Source organism: Panthera leo, chromosome C2 (assembly GCF_018350215.1).
Source record: "Panthera leo isolate Ple1 chromosome C2, P.leo_Ple1_pat1.1, whole genome shotgun sequence".
NCBI lineage: Eukaryota > Metazoa > Chordata > Mammalia > Carnivora > Felidae > Panthera > Panthera leo.
In genome coordinates, this window is record NC_056687.1 from 7,161,259 (window position 1) to 7,178,641 (window position 17,383).

The 17,383-nt window shown below is 47.5% G+C and overlaps 1 protein-coding gene across 5 annotated transcripts in view; it reads left to right on the forward strand.

Annotated features, from left to right (window-relative positions):
• The window catches only part of ERG (ETS transcription factor ERG), a 264,684-nt gene that overhangs the window by 231,612 nt on the left and 15,689 nt on the right, over positions 1-17,383 (forward strand). For all 5 annotated transcript variants that reach the window (XM_042903746.1, XM_042903747.1, XM_042903745.1 and 2 more), the window contains 3 exons: positions 11,045-11,248; positions 12,115-12,195; positions 14,102-14,173. In XM_042903746.1, coding sequence (XP_042759680.1) covers positions 11,045-11,248; positions 12,115-12,195; positions 14,102-14,173 — 357 coding nt within the window. The remainder of the gene's footprint in view (positions 1-11,044; positions 11,249-12,114; positions 12,196-14,101; positions 14,174-17,383) is intronic.

A 17,383-nucleotide genomic window follows, 5' to 3' on the forward strand; every position in this document is an offset into this window, starting at 1 on the left:
TGTCGTTTGAATTGTGCCCCCACAGAAAAGCTATGTTAAAGCCCTAACTCCCAGGGCCTTAGGACATTACCTTATTTGGAAGTAGAGTATTTTTAGGTTGAATCAAGTCAAGATGAGGTCATGAGGGTGGGTCTAATAAAATGACTTACGTCCTTATTAAAAGGGGAAATTAGGACCCAGACGCACAAAGGAGAGATGATGTGAAGGCACATAGGGAGAAGCCCTGTGAAAATGGAGGCAGAGATTGGAGTGGTACAGCTGTCAGTCAGGGAATCCCACGGATGGCTGACTGACCACCACCAAAAGCCAGAAGAGACAGGGGAAGGATTCTACCCAGAGCCCAGAGGAGGCCGGCCCTACTGACACCTTGATCTCGGACTGCTAGCCTCCACAGCTCTAAGATAATACATTTCTGTTGTTTTAAGCCACTTAGTTTATGGTTCTCTGTTACAGCAACGCTTGGTAACTAATATGCGTGCATGTTGTAGTTAGAACATGGGAGGGGCGCCTGGGTGGCTCAGTCGGTTAAGCGTGTGACTTTGCCTCAGGTCATGATCTCCTGGTTCGTGAGTTCGAGCCCTACATCGGGCTCTGTGTTGACAGCTCAGAGCCTGGAACCTGCTTCGGATTCTCTGTCTCCCTCTCTCTCTCTGCCCCGCCCCTGCTCACGCTCTGCCTCGTTCTCAAAAATAAATATTTAAAAAAAAAAAAAAAGAGGAACATGGGAGTAGATAGGAAGTCCAGGAGAGTGCCCATAGGGAGTGAGAACCAGAGACAAAACTCTGGGGACACCAACATCTAAAAGATGGGCAAAGAAAGAAAACCCAAGCAGGAAGAAACTTTTAAGTGGAATAGGTCATTGCGTTTCTAAAACATGATGAGCATAAGCTGTGTAATCATGGAATGACCAAGGAGAGGCAACAAGGGAAGAAATGAAGTAAAACAAAATCCCAAAAAGTAGATAAACCATGATAAACCACTCCAGAAGAGTTGAGAATGACTCCACGCAGTGAGATATTTTGGTGCGTCAGAATGCCAAAGATATGTTTAGAGGCCAGCAAAACTGATTTAATCATGTGTTTTTGAATAAAAGACATAATGAAATTATGTCTTCTCAAGCAGGCTAAGGATAGGCACATTTTCTTACAGTGTTTGAATTGTAGGGTGTTACATGATTAATATGTACAATCAATTTTTTGACAATTGGTTACGTAAAACATGAATGGAATAGATCATAGCATGAGCTAGGGTGATGGGTGCATTGGAAATGGAAACGTTTAAAGTAAGTCGGTAAAAAATAGGCCGAGAGGACTGGTGGTCCTGGTAAAATATTGAGCTTAAGAGGAGCTAAAGATGTTCCTCTGGCCCAGCACCTGGAAATGCAGATTGGAATCAGATACCCTTTGATACGCATAGCTGAACTGGGAAGAAAGTGCGTGAGTTCCTGAGGGACTAAAAACAAAAAGGGAGCTGAGAACAGAGTACTCCACCCTCCCGTTGTCACCAGCCTGTCACAAGTGGCATGGGTGGGGGTGGGATACCAATGTCTACACCACAGAGATTTGGGTTTTAAAGGGCCAGAAGATGAGGTCTTGGGCTGCACAAAGCAGAGAGTTGGATCCCTTCTCTCCCTATGCACACACACACCGAACTGTGTTTTCCAGCAACCCCAGGCTGAGGAATTAAGCAATGAAAAGTGGTCATGGGCTAATGATAACCTCAGACACCTGGCAGAAGTACCTGTGAACTCTTCCTGGACAGACATGTCTTCAGTCCAAACTTTACAGAATTCCTGCAGAAGAACGTGCGTTGAAGATGACTCTGTAACTCCAAATTACAAAAAGAGGAAGAAACAATCTACCTAGACCGATACTCAGCAGAGACCACGGACCCTCAAGGACGTTAGATAATTGAAGTATGGGATTGAGAATATAAAGTAAATATATTTTAAAGTGGTTAAATACACAAAAGAAGGAACCCAAAAGAGAGGAGCAAGACGTTATGGAAAAGAACAGATGATTTTGAAGAAGCAGGAAGACTCCTAGAAACACAAAAAAAGGATTCGAAGGTATCAGAAACTCAGTAGAAGGGTTAAACAGCTGATCTGAAAAAGCCAAAGAGTGAATTAACGAAAGCAGACTTGCAGTTGTTTTCAGAGCCCATCACAGTGATGAAGAGAGGGGACATAGGAGAGAAGGTCAAGGGCAGGGAAGGGGCTCATGAGAATGTGCTGTGCAGATCTAATAGACATTCCAGAAAGGAGGGAATAAAAAGAACAGAAGATATGAAATATTTGAAGAGATAAAAGTAGCTATCTTCTGGGCTCTTCACTTTTTCTTTTTTTCTGCCATAAACTCGCTTAGTAGTTTGGTGAAGCCAACGGGTCCTTTAAAATCATGACTTTAAAATAAGCTTAAGAGGAATATGTTGAAAACTACATTAAGAGTGCATTCTGATTCATTATGTAAATTGAGGGGGAAATAAAAGATACTTTCAAAGGGTCAGAGTATGTTGCTAACTGACCCTCACTTCAGGAAATAACAAAAGATTTAATAAACAAAGAAAATGGATCCTGGATGAAAGAGTGAGATAAGAAGAAAATGGGAGCAATGAAATTGGTTAATATAAGAATAGATCTAAAGAGAAATGGCTGTAAAATGATAACAGCCTTCTAAGTAGGCAGTACAACAACAGAGTAGAATGAAAACATTGGACAACATCATCATATAAGATTAAGGATGGATGATGAGAGTTCGAGACTTCTAAATTCCTTGCTTTCTTTGGGAAAAGGATATATTTGGTGATTAAATTTAGATTTTGTTTAAAGATTCACAAGAAATAAAACTAGAATGTTAAGCAGCCAAACCAAAAGAGAAAGGATGATAGCCAATTTGACAATAAATTATATTTAAAAAATTAAAATAAAAAATAAATAAAAAATACTCCAAAGTCAGTTAAGTGCTCTTTATAAAAACATCTAACACAAAGAAAGAGTGACAGCAAACAGATGGAACAAAATGTACTAGTCAAATTCTAAGCAAAACACACATGACAAAAGTGGAAATAGAAAGCAGAAAGCATTATTGGAGATAATTGAGGGTTAATACATAATCAAAAAAGGTTACATTTATGAAAACCATATAACAGTGATGAACTTGTATGTACATAATAACATAGGCTCCAAATACATAAAGAACTGTAAGGAGAAAAAGATCCACTTTTGGTGAGAGATTTTAATTTGCCTTTTGCAGCAGTTGATCGATCAATGACATAAAAATTAGGTATATGTTACCAATTTTGACCCAATGGTTATTTATAGAAACCTACATGTAACAATTAGAGAATATACATTCTTTGTAAACTCTCCAGGGACATTTGTAGAAATTGACCATACACTATAGGCCACCAAAAAAGAACAACTGGAATAAAAGAATAAAAGGAAATTTGTGTCATATAGATCTCATTCGCTGGCTAATTCACTAATTTAAAACAAAAAATTAGAAATCAATAGCTGTCAAAATGGTGACTGAACCTCATCTATGAATTAGGAAATTAAAAGGTTCAGAAACAGCCTCGGGTGTAGGCTTTTTGTGTTCAAATTTCAACCTGTGATACAGTGAAGCCCGAAGGGAGGCCAGTTCTATTGAGCCTGCTTTGTAAATGTAAAGCCTCCCCCTACAAGGAGACAAAATGTTAAGTCTTATTTTTGCAGGCTTCTGAGTGTCTCGGACAGCAGACTGGCAGACTTGCCCAGGGCTGGGTTTTATAAACAAAGATTTCATAGGGTTGTGATATGGCTTGGAGATACATTTTATGGTTTTGGTCCTTTATTTATTTATTTATTTAATCTGAAAGCCAACATCTTACGCTGGTATTGTTCAAGAAAAATGTCACTTGGGGCTTATATTTTCACCAGTTTGACTCTTGCTTAACCTTACTTTTATTCATTCCTCTGGCAGGGGGTGGGGGGTCTGAAACAGGATGTTTGCCTGCATGAGGTATTCTGTTTCACAAACTGATTTAAATATCTACTTAATATTTTCCTGGCAGCCGTGGAACTCTACTAGGTCAGAAAACAGTTTCAGGGAAATGTAAAAATAAGTTCAGCCCTCCACCCACGCACTGCTCGCCACTCCCCCCGCCCCCAGCAGTAATTTAAAGGGTGCAACTCCTGACCTCCCTTGGACTATGGGGGCTTACCATTTTGATGTCCGTGAGATGTGGGCTGGTGACACAGATGTTTTCAAAACAATTGGACTGGAGGCTGAAAACCAAACAACTTATCTTCAGTAGTTCATAATTCATCTGACAGAAAGCACCTCCAAAAGCTTCTCAAAATAAAGCGATAAATCAGACCTCTGCGTTTAAAGGAAGAGGCTGCTCCTGCGATAATAGATTGTTTATTTCATCTCCGCAGAGTTTACGATGCGAAATCCAGCGTGTGGATGCATTCTTTCTCCGCAGTATGTTACTGTTGGCAGAGTGCTTTCACATTCATTATCTCCTTTACTTTTCTATTCCCCTGACATTTCACTTAATTACCCACAGAAGAAGGAAATGATTTCCAGAGAGGTTAACGGTTTACATCTAGTAGATGGTTGAATCGGAACCCCCCAAGAGCCTTTTATTTGACCACCAAGTTTGGGGTACTCGATGTAATTATGATTCGATGCCTCAGATGTTTTCAGTGGCTCGGAAATTCCTGGACCATCAAGTCCAGCCTTCTTAGCAAGACGTTTAAGGCTCTCTTTGATCGGACCCTCCATCCTCCTCCATTTGTGTGAGCCCTCTGAAACCCTCCGCTGTAGCCACCCCTGGTTTCTCCCTTCTCTCTCAACACCTCTGGTGTTTCATGCCTCTGCAGCTATGAAGCCGGGCTTATGCTGCTCCCCTAAACTAAAGGGCTTCTCTGCTCTGTCACCTTAATTCTGTCAAATCCTTTTCATTAACCCAGGCTCAAGCCAAGCCCTTCTGGTGAAAAGTTTATGTTTTTCCTTGGCGTCTCTTTCTCCTGGCCGCCTCTGAATCCATAATCATGTGTAGCAAATGCTCAGTAACTCTTACGTGAGTTTACTTAATCTTAGTCCTTGTCCTATGGGAGTCATGCCTTAGGTCCTTGGATTCTGCGTGTTGTTTTATGGAAGAGGAAAAGCAGGCTTCATCATGAGGTTAGGTGATGGGTTCTGAGCCTGGCTGCTCTCTGGAGGTGGAAGGTGTGAGATGGCACACCTAAACACGGGCAAAGGCGATACCTTGGCTGGGGTTCATTCTCTGGCCCCCTCCCCTTTCTCCTTCACATGCATAGTGGGGAATCGGAGAAGGAGGTAAGGTCTCTTGAATCTCGTGGGACCTCGTGAGCCTCCTTCAGTGACGGCAGGGTGGGACAGAAGAAGAAAACTTTGCTGACATACCATGAACCATGGAGGATACCCAAGAGACGCTACTGGCCTCTCTATGGCGTCGAAGGGTGAGCTGGGACCCAACACATTAACTTGAACTCTCCAAAACGCGACCTACTGCTGTAGCACCCATGCTGGGCCGGGGTAGCTGGGGTGGGTGGGGCTCACTGGGGCGCTGTCATTGGTGCAGGGAGTGGGCTTGCAGTCTTGACATCACCTCCCTACCCAGAGGGTCGTGACAAGCGCTTACCCCTCAAGAGCATTGAGGACAGATGGCCAAAGCAGGTGGTGAGTGTAGGTAAGGGGACAAGAAGGGGCTGGTCCTGCAGGCAGTGGGTGGTGTTTGGGCACAGGCATGGGGCGTGTGTGGCTGTAGGAAGACAGAATGGGGAATGGTTGAGAATAACACCTATGAAGACATCGGGACCCAGCGAACTAAGTGTCCTGTGCTTCGTGTTGAGGAGATTGGCCTTGTCCCTTGAAAAGGGTTCTCTGTTATGACACCTCCAGAGTAGGTCTGGAATAATGGCGCCCCAAGGATAGGTCAGAAAGGAACATCCTCATTTATTCTATCAGATGACCATATTTGGTTTTTCACGTTCTTCGCTTATAAACGTATAGGACAGGGACGTGGAGATCCATTCTCAAAAAGATACAGGAGTAACGCAACTTTGGATATCTTTATTCTTTTCAAATGAAAAAGATACCCACTAATCAACTGTAGAAGAAAGTGAGATTAAAATCTTACACCGTTGAAAGTTTTATAAAAACACCTTAACAAATATGCATATATGTAAATCCTTTGTAAGATCTTGTTTTGATTTTGAAACAGAGCAGAAAACGTTTTTATAAGCACCTTTTTAACCTGAGTACTACATGTTTATTGGAGAAATAAGAGAAAATGCAGTTTGGTGAAAGAGAAAAAAAATCTAAAAATCCCCATCACTTGTTCTCCAGAGATGGCAGTTCACATCTTTCTGCATGGCTCTCCCAAATTCTTTCCATGGATATATTTACATTTCTTCACAAAGTATAATTGTGCTTCAATCATGTTTTCAGACTTTTCAATTTAATTCACTTTGAGCACGTTTTCATATCGATATATTCTGCGGTATCATTTTAGTTTTCAAGCATCACAGAAACATCCCTAAATGTACTGCAACTTAACTCGTTTTCTTTCGGTCGGACATTTAGGGTGTTTCCAATGTTATGCTATTATAAACAACACTACAAAGAACATCCTTGAAAATAAATCATTGCGCACATCCTCTATTATTTCCTTATGATAAATTTCTAGAAGTGGAATTTTTTAGTTCAGAGACGATGCACACAGTTTTTTAAGGACATCTCAGACGTATCGCCGAATTGTTCATTGCAAAGGCGGTAGCAATTTATAGTCACGTCAGCGGTAGGAGAAAACAGCCGTTTCACCAACCAAAAGTGAGAACGTTGGAAATAAGAACAATACAGGTCAAAGAATTGGTCTCTGGGGTCTTGCCCGTGAGTCCCTGAAAGGAAAGTTGAATAAGCTGGGCTTAGCGAGGGAAACCAATTAACAGGACACCAAGGGACCACAGAGAAGCGAGACTTCTCTTTTTTGGCTGTCTTCCTAAGGTGTCATTTCACTATTTTAACATGAACCCAGGGACTTGCAGGAAGATACTTATATATCATTTTTTAAATATCTGGTTATACCATTAAGAGAAGAAAATGCATTCCCAGAATGAACTGATTTCTAGGAAGTAGCTACTCCCCCCCCCCCCACCACCACCAAAATAGTCCTTCTGGGTTGTTAAAAGGAGAACATAACAAAATAAAAACACAAAGGGTGGGACAGCAGACGGCAAGACCTTCCGTGGGAGTGTCTGCGACTGTCCTCTGCACAGAACCGAGGGGGATGAGGGCTTGAGTTGCGGATCATTAAATACGATCCAGCTCTGCATAACGAGGAATTATGACAGGGCCATGAGGAAAAAAAAAAAAGAAGAAGAAGGAAGACCTTCTCTAAAAGCAGTCTAGGGTTTTGACCATTTTTATCCCTGAAGGTAAAACCCTGACCCGGTGGCGACGAGCCATCTGAACTTTCCTGGTGGACAAAGTTACCCTTCTGTGTACACACTCAGTGTTCGCAGACGACCGGAGCGTTCCCGTGTGTTTGGGTTACAGAGGAAGGTACACACCTTCCTGTCATCTCAGGTTTTGTAGGTGATGCTCTCGTTGACACAGAGCTCTCCTTGGTGTTCAGATTCTGTGCGCTGATTGCTGGTTGAGAGCGTGAGTGTTACAAAACTGGTTGAGATCCGGTAGCAGCCGGAAAAACTGAGCGTGTGCATGCCCCACGACCCAGCAATTCCACATCTAGGTGCCCCCTTCAGGCCGGCCCTTCCCACGCTTCACCTGCACGCGGATCATCTCGAGAACTGGTGGAAATGTAGGTGGGGAGGGGCGCCCGAGACTCTGCTCCACACTTGCAGCAGCGAGGCCCCTGGGGGTGATGGTCTGAACCTCGGCTGCGCTTAAGAATTACCTGGGGAGCTTTTAACAGTTCCGATGCCCAGGCTGCCCTCCAGCAGGATGAAGTGAGAATCTCCGTGGGCGAGAGACCAGGCTCGGGCCCCCATCTCCGTGTGATTCCAACGTAGAGCCAGGGCTGTGGACCAGTGCCGATTCCTTCACATGTGCGGGGTGGGCACCGACGCTCGGGTGTTCGCGGAGAAGTGAATTGTGTCCACGCCTGTGAGGGGGCCCGAGAGCTGCTTAGTTGACACGATTGAATACTCCCACGTGGATTAACTTGGACACATCTCGAAAATACACTGGTGGGTACCCAGAGCAAATCAGATTCCGTTCATGTGAAGTTTAAAAGCACAAACAGCACCGGAGGCCTGGGTGGCTCGGTGGGTTGAGCGTCCCACCTCGGCTCGGGTCATGATCTCACAGTCCGTGGGTTCGAGCCCCGTGTGGGGCTCTGTGCTGACGGCTCAGAGCCTGATAGGGTGAAAGTATTCAAATATACGTAGGGATGATGGGCACCAAGCTCAGAATGGTGGTTGCTTCACGGGTGTTGAGGCGGGGGAAGCTAGGAGGTGGATTCCATTGGATTTGAAGTCATTTCTTTCAATTAAAAAAAGATACGAGGGCCACCTGTTGGGCGTTCGGCTCTTGGTTTCTGCTCAGGTCATGATCTCATGGTTTGTGAGTTCAAGCCCAGAATTGGAGCCTGGAGCCTGCTTGGGATTCTCTCCCTCCCTCTCTCTCTGCCCCTCCCCTGCTCATGCTCGCTCTCTCTCTGTCTCTCTCTCTCTGTCTCAAAATAAGTGAATAAGCTTGGGGCGCCTGGGTGGCTCAGTGGGTTAAGTGTCCGACTTCATCTCAGGTCATGATCTTGTGGTCTGTGAGTTCAAGCCCTGCATCGGGCTCTGTGTTGACAGCTCAGAGCCTGGAGCCTGCTTCTGATTCTGTGTCTCCCTCTCTCTCTCTCCCTCTCTCTGCCACTCCCCTGCTCATGCGCTCTCTCTCTCTCTCTCTCTCTCAAAAATAAAGATTTAAAAATTTTTTTTAAAAATTAAGTGAATAAGAAAAGAAATGAAATATTAGGGTGTGGATGGGAGGAGGGTGGGGGAGACAGAAGGAGGGAGAGACGAAAAATGGAAAGCAGAGAGGAAGCGGGCGAGAGGGAGGAGGCTCTGATGGTAGGATTGTCTGGAAGCCTCTCACTGTTACTGCTGTTTACTTCCGTAAACTTAAAACCTCTTCCAAGGGCACACACCATGCCCAACTCTTGAGTAGCCTGAAACGTTAGTAAGACCAAACAAAGTTCTAAAGCTATTAGCTACGAAGTGATTCCAAAGGATGACTTGTCCCTACACCAGATTCTCACTCATGACCAGAGCATCGCAACACGCCTGACCTCTAAGGGCCTGTCCACAGAACCAAGGTCAAGGCTCTCGTTTTACATGTAAAAACAGATGCGGGAAGGGGATACAGTCTCTGGGGGTTGCAGCGAGTTGAAGGACCCTGGGATTCGAACTCTGGGCTCCTGCTCCCTGCCTGGGTGTCTCCCATGTGCAAGTATTTTTTTCTTAAGTTTATTTATTTTGAGAGAGAGAGAGAGAGAGAAAGTTTGCATGCAAGTGGGAAGGGGCAGAGAGAGGGAGAGGAAGAGAAAATCCGCCAGTGCAGAGCCCGATGTGGGGCTCGAACTCACAAACTGCAAGATCATGACCCAAGGAGCAGTCAGATGCTTCACTGACTGAGCCACCCGGGTGCCCCTCCTACCTGCCGGTATTTGGGTGCCCTAAATATCCCTCTGCCCAGGCTGTTTGTGTGGCGTGTTCCTGGCTGTATTTCCACTGGGGATAATACAGTGGCTGTCCCACTGGCTGTGCCCTCTGGGACTCTACCCAGGTCCCCTCCCATATGTGGCAGTGGAGTGGGATGACACTGCCTGCCTGAGGTGGGGTGTTTGTGTGCCATAGCTGTGCGGTGAGAAGGTCCCCCAGCCAGTCCCCTACTCCTGCAGGTGCCTGATAGGTGCAAAATCAAACTCTCTGCAGGAAAAGCAGGAAACCAACCGCTCTCTCTTGGAAATACCAACCCAGGGGCGCCTGGGGGTCCCAGTTGGTTAAGCGTCCGACTTCGGCTGAGGTCATGATCTCACAGTCTGTGACTTCGAGCCCCACGTCAAGCGCTGTGCTGACAGCTCAGAGCCTGGAGCCCGCTTCAGATTCTGTGTCTCTCTCTCATTCTCTCTCTGCCTCTCCCCTGCTCATGCTCTGTCTCTCTCTCTCTCAAAAATAAATAAACTTAAAAAAAAATTTTTTAATGAAATACCAGCTCATATGGGGTGCCCGGTGGCTCATTTTGGTTAAGCACCGACTTAGGCTCAGGTCGTGAGTTTGAGCCCCCTATGTCAGGCTCTCTGCTGACAGCTCAGAGCCTGGAGCCTGCTTCAGATTCTGTCTCTCTGTTTCTCTTTGCTCCACCCCTGTTTTGCTCGCGCTCTCTCTCTCTCCCTGTCTCTCAAAAATAAACATTAAGAAAAACAATAATAAAAAAAAAGAAACACCAGCCCATGGGAGGCACTAGGGTTTTCGTTCACCTACGCTTGACTTCCAGTTTTGCGGTCAGTATTTTTCAGTATTTTGTATGAATGCTTTTTTTGCGTGACGGACGGTGATGAGCGTCTTCCTGATTTGTGTTCTGAGCTCTCGATGCCAACAGTTCCCTAAGGAAAGAAAATTTCCATGATTTTTTCATTTGTAAATAAATAAATAAAAATGAAACTAAGTGACAAAAATGAATAATAAAAAAGCCTGGTGCCTACGTGAAACTTCAGATGATCTGAGCCACGAGGGGCCAGTGGTGTTCCAGAACGATTCACTTTAAAGGCAGCGATTTCTGGGCGTGACTCAGATGGCTTTTTTTTTGTTTTTTGTTTTTTGTTTTTTTTTTGTCTTTCCCCCAAGACACTTGCTTTTGACAGGGCACCGCGCCTGTTTGGAAGCCTGTCTTCTAGAACAGTGGGGAAGGAGCCCCTCCGGGAAGCCGTGGCTGGCGGGGGCCCTGCCTGGGATGTGGTTCTGCCCTGGAAATGCGTCTTCGGGAGGCGATTAGCTGATTGCTTCTGTCCCAACCCCTTTCAGATCCTACACTGTGGAGTACGGACCACGTCCGGCAGTGGCTGGAGTGGGCAGTGAAAGAGTATGGCCTTCCGGACGTCGACATCTTGCTGTTCCAGAACATCGACGGGAAGGAGCTGTGCAAGATGACCAAGGACGACTTCCAGAGGCTCACCCCGAGCTACAACGCTGACATCCTTCTCTCCCACCTGCACTACCTCAGAGAGAGTAAGAGGGTCGGGACGGAGATCACTGGGGTGCGGGTTCTTGCCAACCCGAGCTGAGGGGGTCCAGTCCAGTCTGTGACAGCTTCTTCCCGCCCTAACCCAGTTCTCACTTAGGATCTGGAAGAACCAAACGCTTACGAGGCCACGATCTAGGTACACATGTGACAAGCGGTCAAGCGCTTTTCCCAGAAGCCTGAGGGGTCACACGAGGCTTCAACTGCCTCCCCCTGGGTCACCTCCACCAAGAGGATCACGTGGCAGAGGGGAGCAGAGCTTCCTCTGGTCACACATTATTGAGTCCCCGTGGTGTCCCACACTAAAACGGAAACAGACGGAAAGGCCCCCGATGGGAATTACGGGGCTCATCCTCCCTAAAGCTAAACCAAGCCCCCTCCCGGTCCCACCTGAGCACAGAGTGAGAGAAGTTTCCAGTTCGTATCATGACATGTGGCTTCACCTGACACAGTGGGAATGGCATATTGGCGATTGGAGGCACGAATTCACCCGGTTTGCTGTATGGTTTAATTTTTCAGACATCAAGCATGGTTGGCAGGAGAGGGAAATAGCACAGCAGGGGGCTGGGTGTGGACTCCGGTGTAAATGCTTTGCCTGGCATCCCGATCACTTGTTCCCCGAATTAAATATGGGCCCACCTAGGTTTTAACACGCTAACCAGCCGCAGGGCCATGGAGAGATTTCCGAGCCGCTCAGGAAAGTAGGGTGGGGGTGGGGAGGTGTTCTTCTTCTTTCTTTCTTTCTTCTTCTTCTTCTTTTTTTTTTTTTTTTTAAGGAGGGTAATTCTCTCTCTCTCTCTCTCTCTCTCTCTCTCTTTTTTCATTTTGATGTCGCTTTTGTTTTGTTTTCTAGCTCCTCTTCCACATTTGACTTCAGATGATGTTGATAAAGCCTTACAAAACTCTCCACGGTTAATGCATGCTAGAAACACAGGTAATGCTGGGCCTGCCCCTTCCCCACAGGACACGCGCAAAGCCTTGTCCACAGATTGCACGCTTTCAAGGTGGATGGCGGGCCGGTCAGGGCATCAGGAAGGCAGAGCAGAGGGGATACTCGAGGGGTTCTTGATATGCAGGAGGCTCTTGCTGAAGTACCAGAGCCGGCCGGCAGGGGGCGCCCATTTTGGTTTCTGAACACTCCCCACCCCCTTGGACCATCAAAGGACTTCTTTCGACCAGGAGAGGCGCAGAATTAGCCCTTAGCCGTTGCCTTACCTCTCTTTTGCTGGATTACAATCTGCCGCTGTGCTGACTGTAGAAACTAAAAGCATGTTCGATATAAAGGGGGCCCTTGGGGTTCTTTTTATTTCTTTTTTGTTCGCAAAGGAACGTGTACTAGGACAAGCAGGAGTTTTATTTTTTCCTTTTAGGAAAAGTCTTAGGCCACTTGACTCATCCTGACTTTGATCTTCTTGCACAGACTCTGGACGTTTGCAAAGGGCAGGAGGAAAGAAAGCTCGTTCGTCACTTTTCGGGAGCTTGGGGCTGAAAGGGAGACTGCGTTGTCATTTTGGGGGATATGAAATCAGTTACTAACCCAATCCCTGCTATCCCATCTCTAACCACAGATTCTGCATTTTATCTATTTATTTATGGCCTGAGGCTAGTCGAGTTGAACAGGATGCTTCATCCCAGCTAACCTTCCCCATCCCCCTCATGGTCGAGGCTGGCTTTCTGCGGATGAATGTGTCCGCGGCTGGCATCCGCCGTCTCCCTCCTGATAGAGACAGCTACCGAAGCCTGGCCACAGGCTGCTCACCCCACTGTGTCAGCCGGCAGGGCCCTTCTGCCACCACTCAGGCCGGGGCGGAAACCATCAAGGCTTGGGTAACCCCATCGTCGGCAAAGAAGCCGATTCATGGCCGGCCTCACACGGAAGTACAGCCGTGTTCCCAAAATGTGTAACGTGAGCGAGTCCGGTGTGGGTGTTACAGTGAGATAGATGGCTCCTTTATCTTGGTCCTCCAGATTCAGGACATTGTGCTTTTCATTGAAAGTGAAAAAAAAAAAAAAAAAAAAAGCTTGGAGTCAGTCGTATGCTTTTTCACTGTAGGTTACACACGTCAGCCTATTAATGACCTTGTGGCCAGAAAATAACAAATAACTTAGGCCGAGTGATTTCCCCCTCTTCAGAACCCCCTTGAGCGACACATTTTCTGATCATTTCACAGTTGTTTAGAAAATTTATAACAGTGAGTGAGAGTTTCGAGAACGCTCTGCTTTCGTTACTAGTGTTACCGTTAAACGTAGAAGCAATCGAAGAACGGGAGGACCGATTCCAAATGGACTGAACTGCAGAAGGGGATTTTTTTTTTCCTGCTCACAACACGGGCAGTGGATTGAGACAGAGAAGGGGACACACGCATTTGAAGAGAAATGTGGATTTATTTTTAATAAGATCCATACATTCTTTGGCAAAAAAAAATATTTGTAATTCTTTGGGACTGTTTTCCAAGGGCTCCGTAAAACGTTTCTCTGGATTTTTATGCAACTTATAATTGAAAATACGCACCATAGAATTTTTTTTTTTTATAAAGTGAGATGGTTGGGGGTGATGGGGGACACACAGATGCGCTTCAGCAAGAAGCCATACCATCAAAACACGGGACACTTTCTGGCAAATGGGACGCAGTATAGCCCGACATCTATTTCCGTAGTCGGAATCAGTTTCTGCCCCCGTTCGCTTATCCCTTCCCCCCCCCACCCCCTGGGAGTCCCAGATGGCCGGCTCCAGGGGGTCCCCTCCCTTTGGTGTCACAGGGCAGAGTTGATTTGGTTGCAGGAGATCAACAACCACAACAAGAGACCTTCACATGTTTTGTCTTTCCTTTTGTCTGCAGGGGGTGCAGCTTTTATTTTCCCAAATACTTCAGTATATCCTGAGGCCACGCAAAGAATTACAACTAGGCCAGGTACGAAAAACACCCCTGTGTGATCTGTCCCTGCAGAGACATCCTGGGATGTCCCGTGAGATCCGTGACCTAAGTCACCAGAGTCAGAGGGCGCGGATCCTGGGTCTGAAGGGAGTCCTGAGCAGTCTTGTTCTGCCCCTGTGAATCTGGAGCCCAGATTCCATCAGACCGTTTCATTCAGAGATCACACTTCAGGTCCCTGACCGCAGAATTAAAAGCACATCGGCCCCTTAACTAGCTGCTCTGAAAGGCAGATGGGCAAAGTTGGCACCCTGGAAGCCCGGCGGAAAAGCACCCGCCCGCGCGCCAGGTGACAAAAGCATGCGCGTCCTCGGGGGAACACACGAAGCACGAGGCGTCCCCATGGTGTTAGTGATGGACTCTCGGCATGTCACGAGAGCCAGCGGTTCAGAGCAGAGGCATGTCATAGGTGATATTTACATTGGACTCTTTATGTCTTTCCTGATTGCTCTAGGTAATTGATTTTCATGTCATGCGTGAAAGAATAAATATTACCAAGTGCTTACTAGTGACAAGCACAGTGTTACATTCTGGGCCAGACTTCAGAAAGCTTCCTGTCTGCTGAAGGCTGGCCTGTTCATTCCACGATGTCCACGGAGCGCCTCCTGGGCGTCAGCCGCGGAGGGGACGTCGGAAACCAGCTCACAGGCACACATCCGGGCTTTGCCTGAAGCTCTAGATGTCGCGGTTGAGCCGCCTAGAGCCAGAGATAGACTCACACATAAGTGTCGAACCTCAAGGGCTGGCAGCATAGAGCAGACACGCCCCTGAGACTCTAACCTGAAGAAGTTGAGGCATCAACTTTGATGGCAGAGGCTGTAGGACCAGCAGCGCTTGCAAACGTACCTTCCATGAGAGCGGGAAGGACGCTCTCCAGAGGAAGGGCCACCCGCCACAGGAGGATTAGATGTTGCCAGGTGGGGAAGGAGGGGGAGGGCATCTCAGATCAGGAGCAGCGTGGCTCAGACCTCGGTCCCCTCACCAGGACTTGCACCGATAACACGCCAGCCCGCCAGCTGAGGAAATGGCGAGTCAGGGTAGGGGGCTGGTTTTTCCATCGTCATTCATGCCTCTGGAGTCATGCGTTCCTAGACCCAAGCTGTCGCCCTTTGACCTCTGTCCCACACCCAGACTACATGAGACTCCATTTGGATTGGTCCGGGGCATTAAGGTTCGCAGGGTCGTTTCTTTCCAGTCAGGAGCTCAATAGCATGGGTGAAGAAGCTTCTCACAGCTGTTCCCACCCTGACGCTGTCCCGTTACTTCCACAGAGCCTTGAGGCTGGCCATTCCCTCCTCTCTGACCTCAGAGGAAGGATTTGCGCCCCTCTTCCTGGGGAACACGGTGGAAAGGTTTAGCTAAAGTGCTTCGTTCCCTCTGTCATGTAGGAGACTTCACAGGCCATTTACTTGTGGATCAGATTCAGGGTCTAGAATGACCTGGACTGGCCCTGAAGAAACCCACCGTTCACCTCTGGTAAATGCATCCTTGGGAGAACATAGGGAAGTATAGGAAGATCACAACGGTTTTGTGAGCATTTAAAATCCATTTCCATCCATCCTTAAAAGAAGAAGAGCTTTCCGGGAAGCGGCGGGCCACGGTTTGTTTGCTTGCTTTTGCTGGTTTGTTTGTTTGAAGCTGCCTCATGGATGCGTCTCACTGAGTCGCAGAATCCAGGGATTGTGAGCTGGGCTTGGGGTTTTGTCGAAAGGTCACGACGTTGACCAGATCCGTTGGTTACAGCCCAGTGGTCAGACCAGCTGGCTAATCGCTTGCTAGTACGTAGAACAGTGGATCCTGGAACTCCTTTTTCTTTATTCGCATCTGAAGATACAGTAGATTCGGAAGATTCAGCTTTCCAGGTGTGTGGGGGGGGGGCGGGCGCGGGGAGTAGCTGGGAAGTGAAGGCTGGGACACGCCTCCGCGCTCTGGCCACGCTCTTCCTTGGGGCCTTGATTTGTGCGTGACCCGCAGGAGATCACACTTCCCTAGCTCCCCCCCCAGCAAAGTATGTTTCTGAGACTCAAGTTGGTAGCAAAAATACCTGTTTTGACGACCCCTCCTGTGACTGTCCAGGGAGATACAGATGCTTGTATACGCGCTATAAGGAAGTTGAATCAGACTAAACACGCCGGAGCTCTTTGCTGAACTATCCAGGGGTTTGACCTTGGAGAGGAGAGTTGCTTCTCCGCTTAGGTGGACGCAGGGATGGACCTTGAAGGATGCACTTGTGAGTCGGAAAGCCCGTCGGGGTGCAGGTGGAAATCTGGCACTGGCCCTGGGGAAACAGGTGCTGCGGGGCGGTTCCCAGACCGGCTGGGATCCAACTGTGTTCCTGGGCTCAGAAGTGTCTGATGCCGGCAGAAGAGGTGATGGCTGACTCCCCCCCGGGAAGAGGCCCCTGGGGCCCTTGGGAATAGAGACCCGAGTTCCCGTTCCCCTGCACTCCTGGTTTGCTCTGCCATGACCTTCATGGCCGCTCCATTTCTGTAACCCCCCAGCCATGGGAACAGGGGGCTTCCTCCACCCACGCGTGCCCAGTCCCCTCCCCCATGCTTCCTGTCCCTCCCTGCCTCCTCTTCTTTCTGCCCTGTGTAACCCACCCCCAGGCTGCTGACCCCAATCTCCCTTTTCCTTTCTTCTTCCTGGCCTTCCTTCCCAAATGGGTCACTTCTTCCGGGTCCCCCAACTGCTTACCCCATCAAGTCGCTGTGCCATTGCAACCTAACCCCACATTTGGCCAAGACTGGTGACCTCCCAGAAAACCACACGTGGGCATGTTACTGCTTTGTCCATGTCTCTCCCTTCTCTTCCCAGGCTGGCTTCTATTCACTTTTCCCGAATGTTCCTGATTCAAAATGCACCCTCCCTCGTGATCCCTTTGTTGACTTAGCATTTAGATCCGTCTCTCTCCTACTCATGAAAAGTGTTTGCACGTAGGCGTGTCATTTTACATTCTGTTTTTGATGATCGTGATTTTAGGGTGCTTCATGTGTGTCTTGGGTTGCAGGCACCTTCCTTCCTTGCTGAACACGTGCCTTCGGGAGCCATGGCCCTTTGAGGTCTCAAGTGACATAAAAGACATAGGTCTGACCCACTGAAACTTGCAAGCTGGTTTTTGACCCCCTGCGGCATGTCAGGAGCAGTTTATATGAAAGCCATGGTGGGCACCAAGGGGGACATGGTGCA